We start from the raw sequence: 15,959 nt of genomic DNA on the forward strand, positions 1-15,959 counted from the left end.
AAATATTCATGCTTATAAAAGACTGGAATTATAGAAAGAAAAATGTAAACAGTGGCTACATTTAAGGGTAGGCTTACCAGTGATTCACTCATTGCCTTCACCTTAGTGAAACTCACAGTCCTTTCACATGTCAGAATAAAATCCAAGTAGGATATTCTTCATATAAAAATGGAAAAGGAAAAGAAGCCTTACACACCAAAAGGAGAAAAATTCTACATCTGTGGTTTGAAGAGATAGAAATAACCGGGCCCACCCTTGTGTACCTTTGATGACGAATATTTTCTACAATTTAGTCTGCACAAACTAAGATTAAAAATACAGAGGTCCAGGATGTTCTGTCATGACTGGGCAAACTCAGTTGTGAGTATGATTTGTAAAAAGAGACTTCATTAGGTTGTATAAACGTGTCACCTCTGTTTAGGACCAGATGCTTGTAATCTTTCTGCTCTATTTGCTGCATGACCATTCATTATTTTAGATCAAAGAAAACAGAGGAAGCCACTCACACTTCCCTAGTGTCTCTCTCATTAAAATTAATTATTTTCCCAGTTTAGTCCTCTTTGTTCACCATCGTGTCTAGTGAGAGAAACGGGTCTTAAGAAACTCAATTATGGCGAAGGCAGTTTCAGAATCAGATAAAAGGGTTGGGGGCTGGAACTTAAGAAAGGCCTGGCAGGGAATAACTCCACATTTCCAACAACCTGCCCCATTCAGAATTCTCTTTCTCCCTGGGATTAGTTCGGAAAGCACTTTGACTTAAAGATAAACATTTTCCACTTTTAATTTCTAAAGCTGAGAAGAATGAATTTCATTCAAAAAAGAATGAAATTGTTTTCTGTATCACTTTATAGCACATGAATTTAATTACTACATCAGCCAATAAAGGAATCACAATTTATTCAGTGAAGTATTTTGGTAATACTGTGTAGCTATGGGTTTCACTTGTTTTATTTAATGAACCTCTAAAACACACATGATTCCTTCAAACGGAGGGATTTGATTCTCAGTTCACTGGGGAATGAATATATTTATTATTATTAATGCATAAACCATGCCCAATTAAATGTTTCAGTGGAAATAATCTTGCAGAAAGGACATTTGACAGTATAGCTTAATGTAATTTATCTTAGTTCTCCTTTGCTAATAGAAAATAAGAGCTTTGTGTTCCAAAGACAAAAATAATGTGTTTAAAATTTCAAGGAGTGGTGACAGTGAAAAATTAATGCATCTCTTACTTGCAGACTCTTCTTGATAGAACAGAAAAGAGTCAGCATCACAAAAGAATCTAAGGAGACCAAGGAAGGCACTGGAGAGCCAGTGTAAGCTCCAACGTCTGCCTTTCATGCTTGTTAGTGAGGTGTTTAATGGAGCTGTTCATCTATACCTGGAAAACAGTAACAAGCTTCCCTCCCTAGGTTGCAGGCTTGTATAGCCCTGATGGTGACTGAGGCCCTGGGAAAGGCTCAGGAGGAATCTTCCCCAGGGGAAGGGAGAATGGCCTGGGTCTGGATCTTGACAGATCCTGCCGTGCCATGGTCAGGCAGCTGGGCAAGACCTCAGGACATTGGAGGATGAGGTGGGGGTAGTGGGAGAACAGGACTCTACAATGCTTCTGAAAGCAGAAGCAGTGCAGCATGACTATTAGCAAGCAAAATCCAGAGGACTGTTGTTTATCTTTTTTACTTTTCATGACAAGTGTAGGCTCATTTTTGCTATACAATATCGTAAGTTCATTGCAGAAAGTGTAGATCGCTTGGATTAAGCAGAATAAAGAAAATCTTAAAACATGTATATTCCTATCACTTCAAAGAAATAATCATTGTTAATATTTTTGAGTCTGTCACTCTAAATATTTTTCCTATGTAGGTATCTCCTACTTTATAAAAGACATTTTAAATATTATTTTTAATTTAATGTTTAAATTCAGGAGTATTTCAACAACATCTTTACTGCAATCTATCCATCTATATAATTTTCAATTGCTGCATATTGTTCTGTTGTATAGCTATAACCTAATTTATTGAAACTAGACTACTGACGTTTGGTTGTTCTCATTTTATTCTATGGTATGCCACCCATTTTTTAAATGCTGGTATTCCTATTGTTGTGTATTTGTTCAAATCTTTACTTGGGATAAAGCAGAAAATGTGAACTGATATATCAAAAAAATACATTATTTTTTATGCTTTTGATACAAATTGTTGAATTATCCCCTGGGTTGAGAAGCGTCTAAAATGGCCCTTAGTGATCCTCCCTTCTGGTATTTATACCTCAAATGTACGGGTGGAGACCTGCCACCAGTCCCACCAGGGAGCTGGGAAGTAGATCTTCCTCTAGATAAGCTTTCAGAGATGACTGTGGCCCTAACCAACTCCTTGACTGCAGTCTTGTGAAAGACCCTAAGTCCAGGGACCCAGCTAGGCCGCACACAGATTCCTGACCCAGAGAACTTGTGAGACAATAAATGTTTCTTGCTTTAACCTGGCATAAACATAGGCCCTTAAAAGACTACCCTAGCTGTACCTCTCCAAAAGACTATCCTAATTTAAAATCTCTTCATGGTGGACATATGAGTGCACATTTCCCACAGATTCAACACTGTGCCTTTTAATCTTTGCCAGACTGTTTGCCTGTCTTTTATTATTACCAAAGTATTTCTTTTGTATTGAATCACCCATCCTTAGCCTTTGCCCATTTTCCTATGAGATTTGTCTTTTTTCTTACAATTATAAAGAATGCTTTGTATATTAGAGTTATTGCAAACTCCTATTCCACCTCCCTACATATACATACACTAGTTTTCTGTATTTCTACTTTTATTTGATATTTTTGTTGTAATCTTTTCCAATCTGATTAGTACAAGTAATAGCTCATCTATTTCTTTTTTTTTTTTTTTTTTTAATACATATTTATTTTTTTATTTTATTTTTTTTTTTTCCCTTTTACCTTTTTTTTTTTTTTTTTTTTATTGCATTTTAGGTTTTGGGGTACATGTGATGAACATGCAAGATTGTTGCATAGGTACACACATGGCAGTGTGCTTTGCTGCCTTCCGTCCCCTCACCTGTATCTGTCATTTCTCCCCATGCTATCTCTTCCCACCTCCCCACCCCCCGCCCCTCCCCCATTTCCCCCCAACAGACCCCAGTGTGTAGTGCTCCCCTCCCTGTGTCCATGTGTTCTCATTGTTCAACACCCGCCTATGAGCGAGAATATACGGTGTTTGATTTTCTGCTCTTGTGTCAGTTTGCTGAGAATGATGGTTTCCAGGTTCATCCATGTCCCTATAAAGGACGTGAACTCATCGTTTTTGATGGCTGCATAATATTCCATGGTGTATATGTACCACATTTTCCCTATCCAGTCTATCATCGTTGGGCATTTGGGTTGGTTCCAGGTCTTTGCTATTGTAAACAGTGCTGCAATGAACATTCGTGTGCACGTGTCCTTGTAGTAGAATGATTTATAATCCTTTGGATATATACCCAGTAATGGGATTGCTGGGTCAAATGGGATTTCTATTTTTAGGTCCTTGAGGAATCGCCACACTGTCTTCCACAATGGTTGAATTAATTTACATTCCCACCAACAGTGTAAAAGTGTTCCTATTTCTCCACATCCTCTCCAGCATCTGTTGTTTCCCGATTTTTTAATGATCGCCATTCTAACTGGTGTGAGATGGTATCTCAATGTGGTTTTGATTTGCATTTCTCTGATGACCAGTGATGATGAGCATTTTTTCATATGTTTGTTGGCCTCCTGTATGTCTTCTTTTGTAAAGTATCTGTTCATATCCTTTGCCCATTTTTGAATGGGCTTGTTTGTTTTTTTCTTGTAGATCTGCTTTAGTTCTTTGTAAATTCTGGATATCAGCCCCTTGTCAGATGGGTAGACTGCAAAAATTTTTTCCCATTCTGTTGGTTGCCGATTCACTCTACTGACTGTTTCTTTTGCCGTGCAGAAGCTGTGGAGTTTGATTAGGTCCCATTTGTCTATTTTGGCTTTTGTTGCCATTGCTTTTGGCGTTTTGGTCATGAAGTCCTTGCCTACACCTATGTCCTGAATGGTTTTGCCTAGATTTTCTTCTAAGGTTTTTATGGTATTAGGTCTGATGTTTAAGTCTTTAATCCATCTGGAGTTAATTTTGGTGTAAGGTGTCAGGAAGGGGTCCTGTTTCTGCTTTCTGCACATGGCTAGCCAGTTTTCCCAACACCATTTATTAAACAGGGAGTCCTTTCCCCATTGCTTGTTTTTGTCAGGTTTGTCGAAGATCAGATGGTTGTGGGTGTGTTGTATTTCCTGTGAGGCCTCTGTTCTGTTCCATTGGTCTATATCTCTGTTTTGGTACCAGTACTGTAGCCTTGTAGTATAGTTTGAAGTCCGGTAGTGTGATGCCTCCCGCTTTGTTCTTTTTGCTTAGAATTGACTTGGCTATGCGGGCTCTCTTTTGGTTCCATATGAAGTTTAAGGTGTTTTTTTCCAGTTCTGTGAAGAAGGTCATTGGTAGCTTGATGGGAATAGCGTTGAATCTGTAAATTACTTTGGGCAGTATGGCCATTTTCACGATGTTGATTCTTCCTAACCATGAACATGGAATGTTTCTCCATCTGTTTGTATCCTCTCTTATTTCGTTGAGCAATGGCTTGTAGTTCTCCTTGAAGAGGTCCTTTACGTTCCTTGTTAGTTGTATTCCTAGGTACTTTATTCTCTTTGTAGCAATTGTGAATGGCAGTTCGTTCTTGATTTGGCTCTCTTGAAGTCTGTTACTGGTGTATAGGAATGCTTGTGATTTTTGCACGTTGATTTTGTATCCTGAGACTTTGCTGAAGTTGTTTATCAGTTTCAGGAGATTTTGGGCTGAGATGATGGGGTCTTCCAGATATACAATCATGTCATCTGCAAATAGAGACAATTTGATTTCCTCCTTTCCAATTTGGATACCCTTTATTTCTTTTTCTTGCCTGATTGCTCTGGCTAGAACTTCCAGTACTATATTGAATAGGAGTGGTGAGAGAGGGCATCCTTGTCTAGTGCCAGATTTCAAAGGGAATGCTTCCAGTTTTTGCCCATTCAGTATGATATTGGCTGTTGGTTTGTCGTAAATAGCTTTTATTGTTTTGAGATACGTTCCGTCAATACCTAGTTTATTGAGGGTTTTTAGCATAAAGGGTTGTTGAATTTTGTCAAAAGCCTTCTCTGCATCAATCGAGATAATCATGTGGTTTTTGTCTTTGGTTCTGTTTATGTGGTGAATTACGTTTATGGACTTGCGTATGTTGAACCAGCCTTGCATCCCCGGGATGAATCCTACTTGATCATGGTGGATGAGCTTTTTGATATGCTGTTGCAATCGGTTTGCCAGTATTTTATTGAAGATTTTTGCATCTATGTTCATCATGGATATTGGCCTGAAATTTTCTTTTCTTGTTGAGTCTCTGCCGGGTTTTGGTATCAGGATGATGTTTGTCTCGTAAAATGATTTGGGAAGGATTCCCTCTTTTTGGATTGTCTGGAATAGTTTCAGAAGGAATGGTATCAGCTCCTCCTTGTATGTCTGGTAGAATTCAGCTGTGAACCCATCTGGACCTGGGCTTTTTTTGGGTGGTAGGCTCTTTATTGCTGCCTCGACTTCAGACCATGTTATTGGTCTATTCAGGGTTTCGGCTTCTTCCAGGTTTAGGCTTGGGAGGTTGCAGGTGTCCAGGAATTTATCCATTTCTTCCAGGTTTACTAGTTTATGTGCATAGAGTTGTTTGTAATAATCTCTGATGATGGTTTGGATTTCTGTGGAATCTGTGGTGATATCCCCTTTATCGTTTTTTATTGCATCAATTTGGTTATTCTCTCTTTTCTTTTTTATTAATCTGGCTAGTGGTCTGTCTATTTTGTTGATCTTTTCAAAAAACCAGCTCCTGGATTTATTGATTTTTTGAAGAGTTTTTTGTGTCTCTATTTCCTTCAGTTCTGCTCTGATCTTAGTTATTTCCTGTCTTCTGCTAGGTTTTGAGTTTTTTTGATCTTGCTCCTCTAGCTCTTTCAATTTTGATGATAGGGTGTCAATTTTAGATCTCTCCTTTCTTCTCATGTGGGCACTCATTGCTATATATTTTCCTCTAGAGACTGCTTTAAATGTGTCCCAGAGATTCTGGTATGTTGTGTCTTCGTTCTCATTGGTTTCGAAGAACATCTTTATTTCTGCCTTCATTTCATTGTTTATCCAGTCAACATTCAAGAGCAAGTTGTTCAGTTTCCATGAAGCTGTGCGGTTCTGAGTTAGTTTCTGCATTCTGAGTTCTAACTCGATTGCACTGTGGTCTGAGAGACTGTTTGTTATGATTTCTGTTCTTTTGCATTTGCTGAGGAGTGATTTATTGCCAATTATGTGGTCAATTTTAGAGTAGGTGTGATGTGGTGCTGAGAAGAATGTATATACTGTGGATTTGGGGTGGAGAGTTCTGTAAATGTCTATTAGGTTTGCTCGTTCCAGGTCTGTGTTCAGGTCCTGGATATCCTTGTTGATTTTCTGTCTGGTTGATCTGTCTAATATTGACAATGGGGTGTTAAAGTCTCCCACTATTATTGTGTGGGAGTCTAAGTCTCTTTGTAAGTCATTAAGAACTTGCCTTATGTATCTGGGTGCTCCTGTATTGGGTGCATATATATTTAGGATCGTTAGCTCTTCTTGTTGCAGTGATCCTTTTACCATTATGTAATGTCCTTCTTTGTCTCTTTTGATCTTTGTTGCTTTAAAGTCTATTTTATCAGAGATGAGAATTGCAACTCCTGCCTTTTTTTGCTCTCCATTTGCTTGGTAGATCTTCCTCCATCCCTTTATTTGGAGCCTTTGTGTATCCTTGCATGTAAGATGGGTTTCCTGGATACAGCACACTGATGGGTTTTGGCTTTTTATCCAATTTGCCAGTCTGTGTCTTTTGATTGGGGCATTTAGTCCATTGACATTTAGGGATAGTATTGTTATGTGTGAATTTGATGCTGTCATTTTGATGCTACCTGGCTGTTTTGTTGGTTAGTTGATGCAGATTCTTGATTGTGTTCATGCTTTTTTACCATTTGGTGTGTTTTTGGAGTGGCTGGTACTGGTTGTTCCTTTATATGTGTAGAGCCTCTTTCAGGAGTTCTTGTAGAGCAGGTTTGGTGGTGATGAAATCTCTGAGTGCTTGCTTGTTCACAAAGGATTTTATTTTTCCTTCACTTATGAAGCTGAGTTTGGCTGGATAGGAGATTCTGGGTTGAAAGTTCTTTTCTTTAAGGATGTTGAATATTGGCCCCCAGTCTCTTCTGGCTTGTAGGGTTTCTGCTGAGAGATCTGCTGTGAGTCTAATGGGCTTCCCTTTGTGGGTAACCCGACCTTTCTCTCTGGCTGCCCTTAGCATTTTCTCTTTCATTTCAACCCTGGTGAATCTGATGATTATGTGCCTTGGGGTTGCTCTTCTTGAGGAATATCTCTGTGGTGTTCTCTGTATTTCCTGGATTTGAATATTGGTCTGCCTTGCTAGGTTGGGGAAGTTTTCCTGGATAATATCCTGCAGAGTATTTTCCAGCTTGGATTCATTCTCTTCATCACATTCAGGTACACCTATCAGACGTAGATTAGGTCTTTTCACATAGTCCCACATTTCTTGAAGATTTTGTTCATTCCTTTTTGCGCTTTTTTCTCTGTTCTTGCCTTCTCTTTTTATTTCATTGAGTTGGTCTTCGACCTCTGATATCCTTTCTTCTGCTTGGTCAATTAGGCTGTTGAAGCTTGCGCATGCTTCACGAAGTTCTCGTGTTGCGTTTTTCAGCTCCATCAATTCACTTATTCTCCTCTCTATGCTGTCCATTCTCGTCAGCAGTTCGTCCAATCTTTTTTCAAGGTTCCTATTTTCTTTGCGATGGGTTAGAACATGTTCTTTTAGCTCATTGTAGTTTCTTACTACCCATCTTCTGAAGTCTGATTCTGTCATTTCATCACCCTCCTTCTCCATCCGGTCTGGTTCCCTTGCTGGTGAGGAGTTGTGATCACTTTTAGGAGGAGAGGTGTTCTGGTTTCGGGAGTTTTCATCCTTTTTACGCTGGTTTCTACCCATTTTTGTGGGTTTATCCACCTGTTGTCTGTCTCTGTCCCAGGGAGTTGGAGCTTTATGAGTTTCCGTTGCACTACTGCCTTTTTTGATTTTTTTTTTCAGGTCGGACCCGCCCAGCTAGCAGCACGCCTAGCCTCTGCCTGCCCGCAGGGGCTTTGCTGAGCTGCTGTGGGCTCCGCCCAGCTGCCCTGAGCTCTTCCCTGTAGTCCTTTTTATATGGGCGTAGTTAGAACTGTCTCGGCAATGGTGGCCCCGCCTCTGTTATGGCGGACTCTCTCTGTTGTGGCAGGTTGCCTCGGCAACGGCGGGTTGCCTCGGCAACGGCAGCCTGCCTCCGTAGCGGTGGAGAGTCTCAGTAATGGCGGAAGCCCCTCCCCCACGGAGCCGGACCGTCCCAGTTCAGCTGTGCTTGGTTTGAAGGGCTCAAGCCAGAGGGTTTCCAATTACTGTTTTTGTTTTCGTTGTTGTTGGGGGTGGAGGGGTGGGACCAACCCAGCCTGATCACCTGGCTCCCTGACTCAGAGTCTTTTCTTTTAAGTTGAACGACCCCGCGTTCCGGTCGCTTGTTGAAAAGGCGCCGGGATCTCCCGTGCTGCGACTCACGGAGTCGGCTCGAACCGCGGCGCCGGCTCCTGGCGGATTTTTTGCCTAGGAATCTCCTGGCCTAGCTCGCTATTTCAGATGAATGGGCTATTCTGCCGTCTCAAGGCTCTGCTCGCCAGCTAAGAGGGCTCCCAGACCAGTGGCTTTTGTACGGAGAACCGCAGCAACAGGGAGTGGTCACAGCAGCCGCGCGGGCGGAATCAGCCCCGCGGGGGCCAAAACAGCCGCACCGGCTGGGACTGCAACGCTGGCGACCCCTCTGCCTGGGTATCTCCTGGTCTGTGGGCAATAAGAGTTCGTCTGGAAATGCGGCGTCCACTCACCCTCTGCACTTTCACTGGGAGCTGAAGTCCTGAGCTGTTCTTAGGCGGCCATCTTGAAAGTCCCATAGCTCATCTATTTCTTAGGGGTACTTGAAAACCAAAATGAGCTCATTCACCTCACTTGAAATTGTGCCTCCATCTGTCTCTTGACAATAAGCATTCCTATCTCTGAGACTCCTTGAACACCAATCGTCATAACTACAGGTACATCTACTAGGTACTTAGCATGTGCCAGGCACTGCATTAAGATACTTCACAGCCTACTTTGTCACCCCACTCTGGCTCAGAGGCCTTCTTTGGGCTCTGACGGCCACTTGAAAAAGTGCCTGCCTTCCTTCTATGCTTTCAAATAAAAAGACATCCTTCTAAATATATATGCTAAGGTAAGAGAAAGACAAAAAAAAGTAAACGTGTTCATCTTCACATCTCCACAAATTACTGCTCCTCCATTTTACAGATGTAGAAAGTCAAGGAAGGTGCCCAAAGCCACACAGCTATGAAGTGGTGGAGTCAGCCTCCAACTCCCAAAGCTGCCCCACACCCTGTGCATCTGTTCCCATGATTCTGCCTCCACAGACACCTCCCCGGAGGTCTAAATGTATAACATGCATACTTTTGACACCATATTACCTATCTGTGTTAGGCCATTCTTGCATTGCTATGAAGAAATACCTGAGACTGAGTCATTTCTAAGAAAAGAGTTTTCATTGGCTCACAGTTCTACATGCTGTACAGGAGGCATGATGCTGTTATTTGCTCCTAGGGAAGCCCCAGGAAGCTTGCAATCATGGTGGGAGGTGAAAGGGAAGCAGGCATCTCACATGGCAGCAGCAGGAGCAAGACAGGGAGAGTGTGGGAAGAGGTGCCACTTGTAAACCACCAGATCTCCTGTGAACTCAGTGCGAGATTTCACTTATCACCAAGGGGATGGCCCAAGCCTTTCATGAGGGATCCTCCCCCATGATCCAAACACCTCCTACTAGGCCCCACTGCCAACATTGGGAATTAGAATTCAATATGAGATTTGGGCAGGGACAAATAGCCACACTAGATCACGATCACTTAAACGTAGCTAGTGAAGGGCAACCGTGTAAGCCAAACATCTTGGTTATCCTTGCCTCCTCCCTTTTTCTCCCACCTCACAGTCAATTCCTCACATATTCTATGAGCTGTATTCCTGAAACACTTCCAGAGTTTGACTCCTCATCACCTTCACCACTATCTACTCTGTCCAAGCCAGCACCGTTCCTTCCATGGGTAACATTTGTTCTTTTGGCATTCTGGAGCACCTTTAAAACCAGAGTGTAATCTGTCTCTCCTCTTTCCAGCAGCTTTCCACTCACTCAGAACGAAGGCCTTACAGAACACAGGCATGGCCCTGCAGAATGTAGCCTCATCCCCATCACAGTCCACCTGGCTTACTCCACTCTTATCTCATTAGCCTTGTAGTGGCTCCTCAGAACAAAACAAAAGCACCAGAAACTTTCTTCTCCAGGTATCACACAGGGCACTTTATCTCTTTCTTCATGCATGTCTCTGCTCAGATGTCCTCTTACAACCAAGTCCTTTTCTGACAACGCATCAAAAGCAGAGCTCCTCTCCTGCCCTACTTTGCCTCTCTACCCTGCCTCCCTATCCTTAATACCTAGGTTATGTTCATGAACCAAAGACTGGCTCTGTGTATTGACCCCTACCTTGCTTATTTCCTCACGGCAGAATTGACAGCTGAAAGGCTTGCTGATGTCAAATTCAAATTTTTACACATCCAATTATTTTAAAAATAGCACAAACAAGCAGATTTTTAGCCATTTGGAGCCTGCCTACATTACGTGCCCTGTGATACCTCAACCAACAGCGGTGGCTTATTGATCAGATGGGGCCTCGTACTTCTAAGGCCCTGAACACTGTGGCCCTCTGAGCTCTGTGATCCAGATTCCCTGCTGTACTGCTGAGTGACCCCTTTCTGATCCCCTTCTCTCTTGATTTTCCCTTTGCTCTTCTCCCCTTCTAAATAGTGGCCCCCTTGCCCTAAACCTCTGGATGGTCTCACACTATGAGAGACATCCTCTTTCATACAACCCCATCCAAGTGCCATTCAGTAAAGCATGTTGTATGTTACTGCCCACTGTGTTCACATCTTTTTTCTTGATCAGCCCCCAAATCCCGCCTACTCAACTCCTACAGCATAGCAGCCTTATATATTTTCTGCCTCTTCTCAAAGTCAGTCTCAAATAGCAGGAACTTGGTTTTGTTCAACGATGCATCTCCAATCCCTGGAACATGACTTCCATGTTGCTAGTAGACATCTGATATATATATATATATATATACATATATATATATATATGTAATAGATATCAAATACATATATGTATATTTGTTGTAGTAACAAATGAGTGAATGAATCATCACTGCATCACTGTTCTTCATTTCTCTTTCACCCAGTCCCATTCTTTTATACTTCATCATTTCTTCCAATAATTAGTTCTCTTTCACAAGATAGCAAACATTATATAGCCAGCATTATAGTGGAGAAAGATAAGGGAACTTACAGTAAGGAAGTAAAGAAGCCACTCCCAGATAAGGAAGCTAGACTGAAGTCTCACTACATACAGCTCTTGGTTGAGATTTTCATCCTCCATCTTGCCACTCCCAGCAACACTTCTTTCAAATCAAGAGTTGGCAGAAGAGATATGGACGGCTACCTCACAAACCATGTTGCTCAAATTCTGTTACACCTCTGTGGGCTTCAACCTCAACACCACCATGCTGCCTCTCACCAAGATTTAAAGAGATACAGACAGGCTTCACCCTCTTAGAGGAGAAAAAAATAACCCACCTCTTATAAGATAAATCAGTGTACTGGCAGGGAATGTAAGGTTCCTATTACGCATGGGTACAATTTTGTTTGCCCTGTAATCTTTGCTAGCAGGCATTCATGCATGCCTAACTGCTTTAGGAAGAATGCTGAATTCTACTGGGCATTTGTTGGTCAGGCAGGAGAGAAAGTGCAGCTTAGCCCTTTCCTATACTTCTCAATAGGAGCCGAACCGCCACTCAGAAGAGCACAGTTGCTGTGGTTGACTTGGGTGTGCACCGCCCACTTCCCATTTTTCAGTCATTCACTCTCAAGGCCACACTCTTGGCTTTGTCATCACTTTGAACTATGCCATCAATGACATCTTAAATTCTAACAGGTACATCCAATGTTTATACACAGCATCCCCCACCCCCACAACTCCTACTCAGCCTCCTTTCTTGTCAAGACCTCCCAGTTCCATCTGCCCTCCTGGACCAAAGAATCACTTCCTTGAACCACAACTATCAGCACTTTCTTCACTTTCTTCCCGGTTACCCCTCCGCGACACCCATGATTCCACAGCCTCACCCAAACCATGTCATGTTTTCTCTATTTTTTCTGCAGCATCCCATATACTCTGTGAGCAACATGGATATACCAGCCACACTCCTGCTTCCTAGCCTTGGGGCTCGCTGTTCTCTCCACCAGATTGCTTGTCCTCTGCAGCAACGTGGCCAGCTTCCTTCAAGAATTTGAGGTCAATGATAGCTTCCCTGAACACCTTATTTAAATTCTAAGTCACAACTCCCTCACAACTTCTGATATCCTCTAGCCTGATGTGTCTATTTCCACACAGCATATCACCTTCCAGCATTTCATTGTGCTTACTAATTAATCACGCTTCCTCCTGATCTTCAGTCCTCCTCTCTAGTATTTGGGAAAAACCGGAATATTCCCCAAAGGCAAGGGGTGTTTTTCTGTTTTGTTCACTGATGTATTCTCACCTCTTGAAATAATGTCAGCACACAGCAGATGTTCAATAAATACCTCTCAAAACCATCAAGGAGTGAACGACTGGTTTCCAAGCACACACGGGCCCTCGCACGAGGCTCAGCCACCGGGCCTGTCCCTCTGCACGCCTGGGCTTTGCGCTTCATGTTCTCCTCCTCGTTTTTACACATGACATTTGTATCTATCTCATAATGAAAAGAGGGAAGAAAGCCGGCCGCAGGCCTTCTAAGGTCCCTTCCCTCGAAAAGCACTTTTCTTTCCACTCACCCAGTCTCCCTGTCCGCTGCCTCAGCAGTAGAGGGGTGGGCCCTTCCTTCCAAAGTCTGGCCCTTCCACCTGCGCTTCTGATCATCCACCCTCCCACGTTGTTAGGAGGGAGGGTGGCAGGTCCATTTTCGGGTACACTGGTGGGGTTCGCACGCCATGAAGGAAGCACCAGGCCTTCTGAGAGAAGAAACAAGAGGATTTTCCACACTCTGGGGCAAGCGGGAGAAGCCCTGGAGAGGCGGCGGGCAGAGCTGAGGCGGCCCAGCGAGGCCCCTCTGGACCCAGCAGTGGAGATTCGGAAAGTTCGCTGAGGAGGCGCGGAGGCCGGAAGGTTCGCGGCGCCCAACTGCTGCGTCCGGGAGCTCAGGCCTAGGAAGAGACGGCGCGGTCAGGACGGGGCGGAAAGCTCTACTAGGAGTGAGCAACGCTGAGACTCCAGAAGAGGAGGCAGGACCGCAGAACTCCAAACATCCTTTCTTTCCACGGCGGCGGCAGCACTGCAGCCGGGGTTTAGGCGGAGCGCCCGGCAGCCTCACAGGCGTGTGCTCTTCCTGCCGAGCCCCACCGGCCCGACTTCCAACGGTCGGGAAGAGCAGCGGCCGCCAAAGACTCAGTGCCACCTTGCGGCCAAAACGGCAACTGCAGCCGCGGAGCCCGGCCTACGCAGCGCCCTTTCTCTTCTCTGCGCATGCTCAGGATCCCGTCACCCTGGGTTTGGGAACCACACCCCCCCACCACCACCACCACCACCACCACCACCGAGGTGCTCAGTTGGGTCACCTGGAGGTAGAGAATGGTAGAGGAGAACCTGGGAACGGATAAAGACGTTATTGTAATAACGATATGGAGACTCCAGCTATTCCGAATGTTAAAGGAGAGGTGACATTTTATACCTGGCATCCTCGTAAAAAATGAAATCGATTAGTAGTTCATTCCCTCTTGGGTTTTTAATTTCTCGTTTCCGCCAGTTCCTTCCATCTCTCCCACCATGAACTTCAGCCACTTTCCTTTCTAAGAAAAAGAAAAAAGAAAAAAAGTTATCAAAATTACTACCCCTTGAGATCAGTCTTATCTCCTTTTTCCTCTTTTTAAAAATTGTGGTAAAATAGACATAACGTAGACTGTACCATTTTAACAGTTTTTAACAGTGTAAAGTTCAGTGGCACAAAGTACACTGACATTTTTGTGCAACCATTGCCACCATCCGTCTCCAGAACTTTTTTGTCTTCAAACTGCAAACCTGAACCCATGAAACACTAACTCCCCACTTCCTCCTGCCCTCAGCTTCCCCCACCTCAAACACCACTCCCAGCCTCAACCATCGGGCCACTTTCTGCCTCTCTGGAGCGTTCCCTACCCATCAACCACGGCTTGGCTGAGAAGCCAGGATAGGGAAACGAGTTCCCCCACTCCGATCTACGTTTGTTTCTAAGTGGTGGTAGGCTTTTTAGGTAATCTTCATTCCTTTATTAAACTTTTCTGTGTTTTCCTTCTTTTTTCCAATAAAATTGCAACTTTTATTTTTAAAAACAAGGATACTCTTTTGAAGAAAGAGATGGGCAGGTGTTTACTAAGCAGATGTGTGGGTGGGTGGGAAAGGGCATTCCAGGCAAAGGGATCAGGAAGCAAAGAGGGCTGGGGGGGTAGGGCGGGGATGAGGAGGGTGGCGTTTTGGTGAAGTGCAGCTTGGTCAATGTGACTAGAGTTTGGAGATTAAAATGAGGGAAGAGGAATCGAGATATCAGGCTGCCTGCAAGGTGGGCAGAAGTAAGATCTAAAAGGCTTTGTTTGCCATGTTAAGTAATTGGCCTTTTTAGAAAATAGGAGAAAAGGGATTTTAAACAGAGGAGATACTTGAGCAAAGACTGCTTTAGAAATGAAACTTGGTGTATGGATTGCAGTGAATGGATAGAGAGGGAGAGGGAGATAAGAGTGGATGCAAGTTAGGAGACTACCACAGTAGCCCCAGGGAGGAGTGCTGAGGGCCTAAGACAGGGAGGAGAGGTAGAGAGAAGTAAATGATTAAGAGAGGTATCAAGAAGGGTAATTGACGGGACCAAGCAACTGCTAATCTGTTAGGGAGGGACAGGGAGAGGTATTTGGCTGGAGTGACTGAGTGGATGGTGATGTAGCAGAGTTAGACAATGGAAAAAGGAGGAGCACATTTGGGGGTAAAGTCCATGAGTGCACATTGGGACATGTTGAGTCCTGGGTTCCTGGGAGCCACCCAAGAGAAGAATCATTAGGTACAGTAATTATATTTGCAGGTAGAAAGCTCGTGAGCGATCTCTAGGCTAAAGACATAAATAAGGAGTCAAGAACATACGGGTGGTGGCTGAAGCGAGGAGAGTGAATCAGACTACCAGGAATGAAGCCCATGTGCACAGAAGAGACCTCAAGGCAAAGCTCTAGAGTACCTATCAGAGGTCTTTAGCCACAAGTAAAAGAAACCAGATGTAATAACTGTTAGCACTGTATAAAAAAGAACTTATTGGAAATCTGCTGCATAGGTCACAGAACAAATGGCTGAATACTCAAATGGCTGAATACTCAGGCCTCAGAGAGGACAGAGGAAAGGTCTCTGGGGAGAATCTGTGGCTTGCCGTCTAGGCTGCTGCCATCAGCTGACCCACTTACAACTGCTCCCCGCCCCCATGTGTCCGCACTCCAGATTTACATTCCATGGAATGATCATCTGATTTTCCCTGCCTGTGTTACATTCCCTAGCCTGAAGTGAGGGATCAGGATCTTGTAACAGTTCCCCACCAAAACCCCAGGAATTTTTGAGTGAAGCCAGGGAAGACAACTGAGAAGCAACATCTAGAGATGGAGAGGACCTAGGAGAGAGCAGCAGTCTAGATGCCTGGG

At 43.7% G+C, this 15,959-nt stretch overlaps 1 protein-coding gene across 7 annotated transcripts in view; it reads right to left on the bottom strand.

Moving 5' to 3' along the window:
- The window catches only part of LOC141584314 (uncharacterized), a 224,131-nt gene that overhangs the window by 147,819 nt on the left and 60,353 nt on the right, over positions 1-15,959 (bottom strand). For all 7 annotated transcript variants that reach the window (XR_012517291.1, XR_012517293.1, XR_012517290.1 and 4 more), the window contains 2 exons: positions 13,985-14,102; positions 13,092-13,460 (listed from right to left, as the gene is read on the bottom strand). Coding sequence is in view for 3 of the 7 variants with exons in the window: in XM_074398028.1 (XP_074254129.1) it covers positions 13,092-13,460; positions 13,985-13,991 (376 nt within the window). In the remaining 4 variants the exon portion in view is untranslated. The remainder of the gene's footprint in view (positions 1-13,091; positions 13,461-13,984; positions 14,103-15,959) is intronic.

Source organism: Saimiri boliviensis, chromosome 4, assembly GCF_048565385.1.
Source record: "Saimiri boliviensis isolate mSaiBol1 chromosome 4, mSaiBol1.pri, whole genome shotgun sequence".
Taxonomy (NCBI): Eukaryota; Metazoa; Chordata; class Mammalia; order Primates; family Cebidae; genus Saimiri; species Saimiri boliviensis.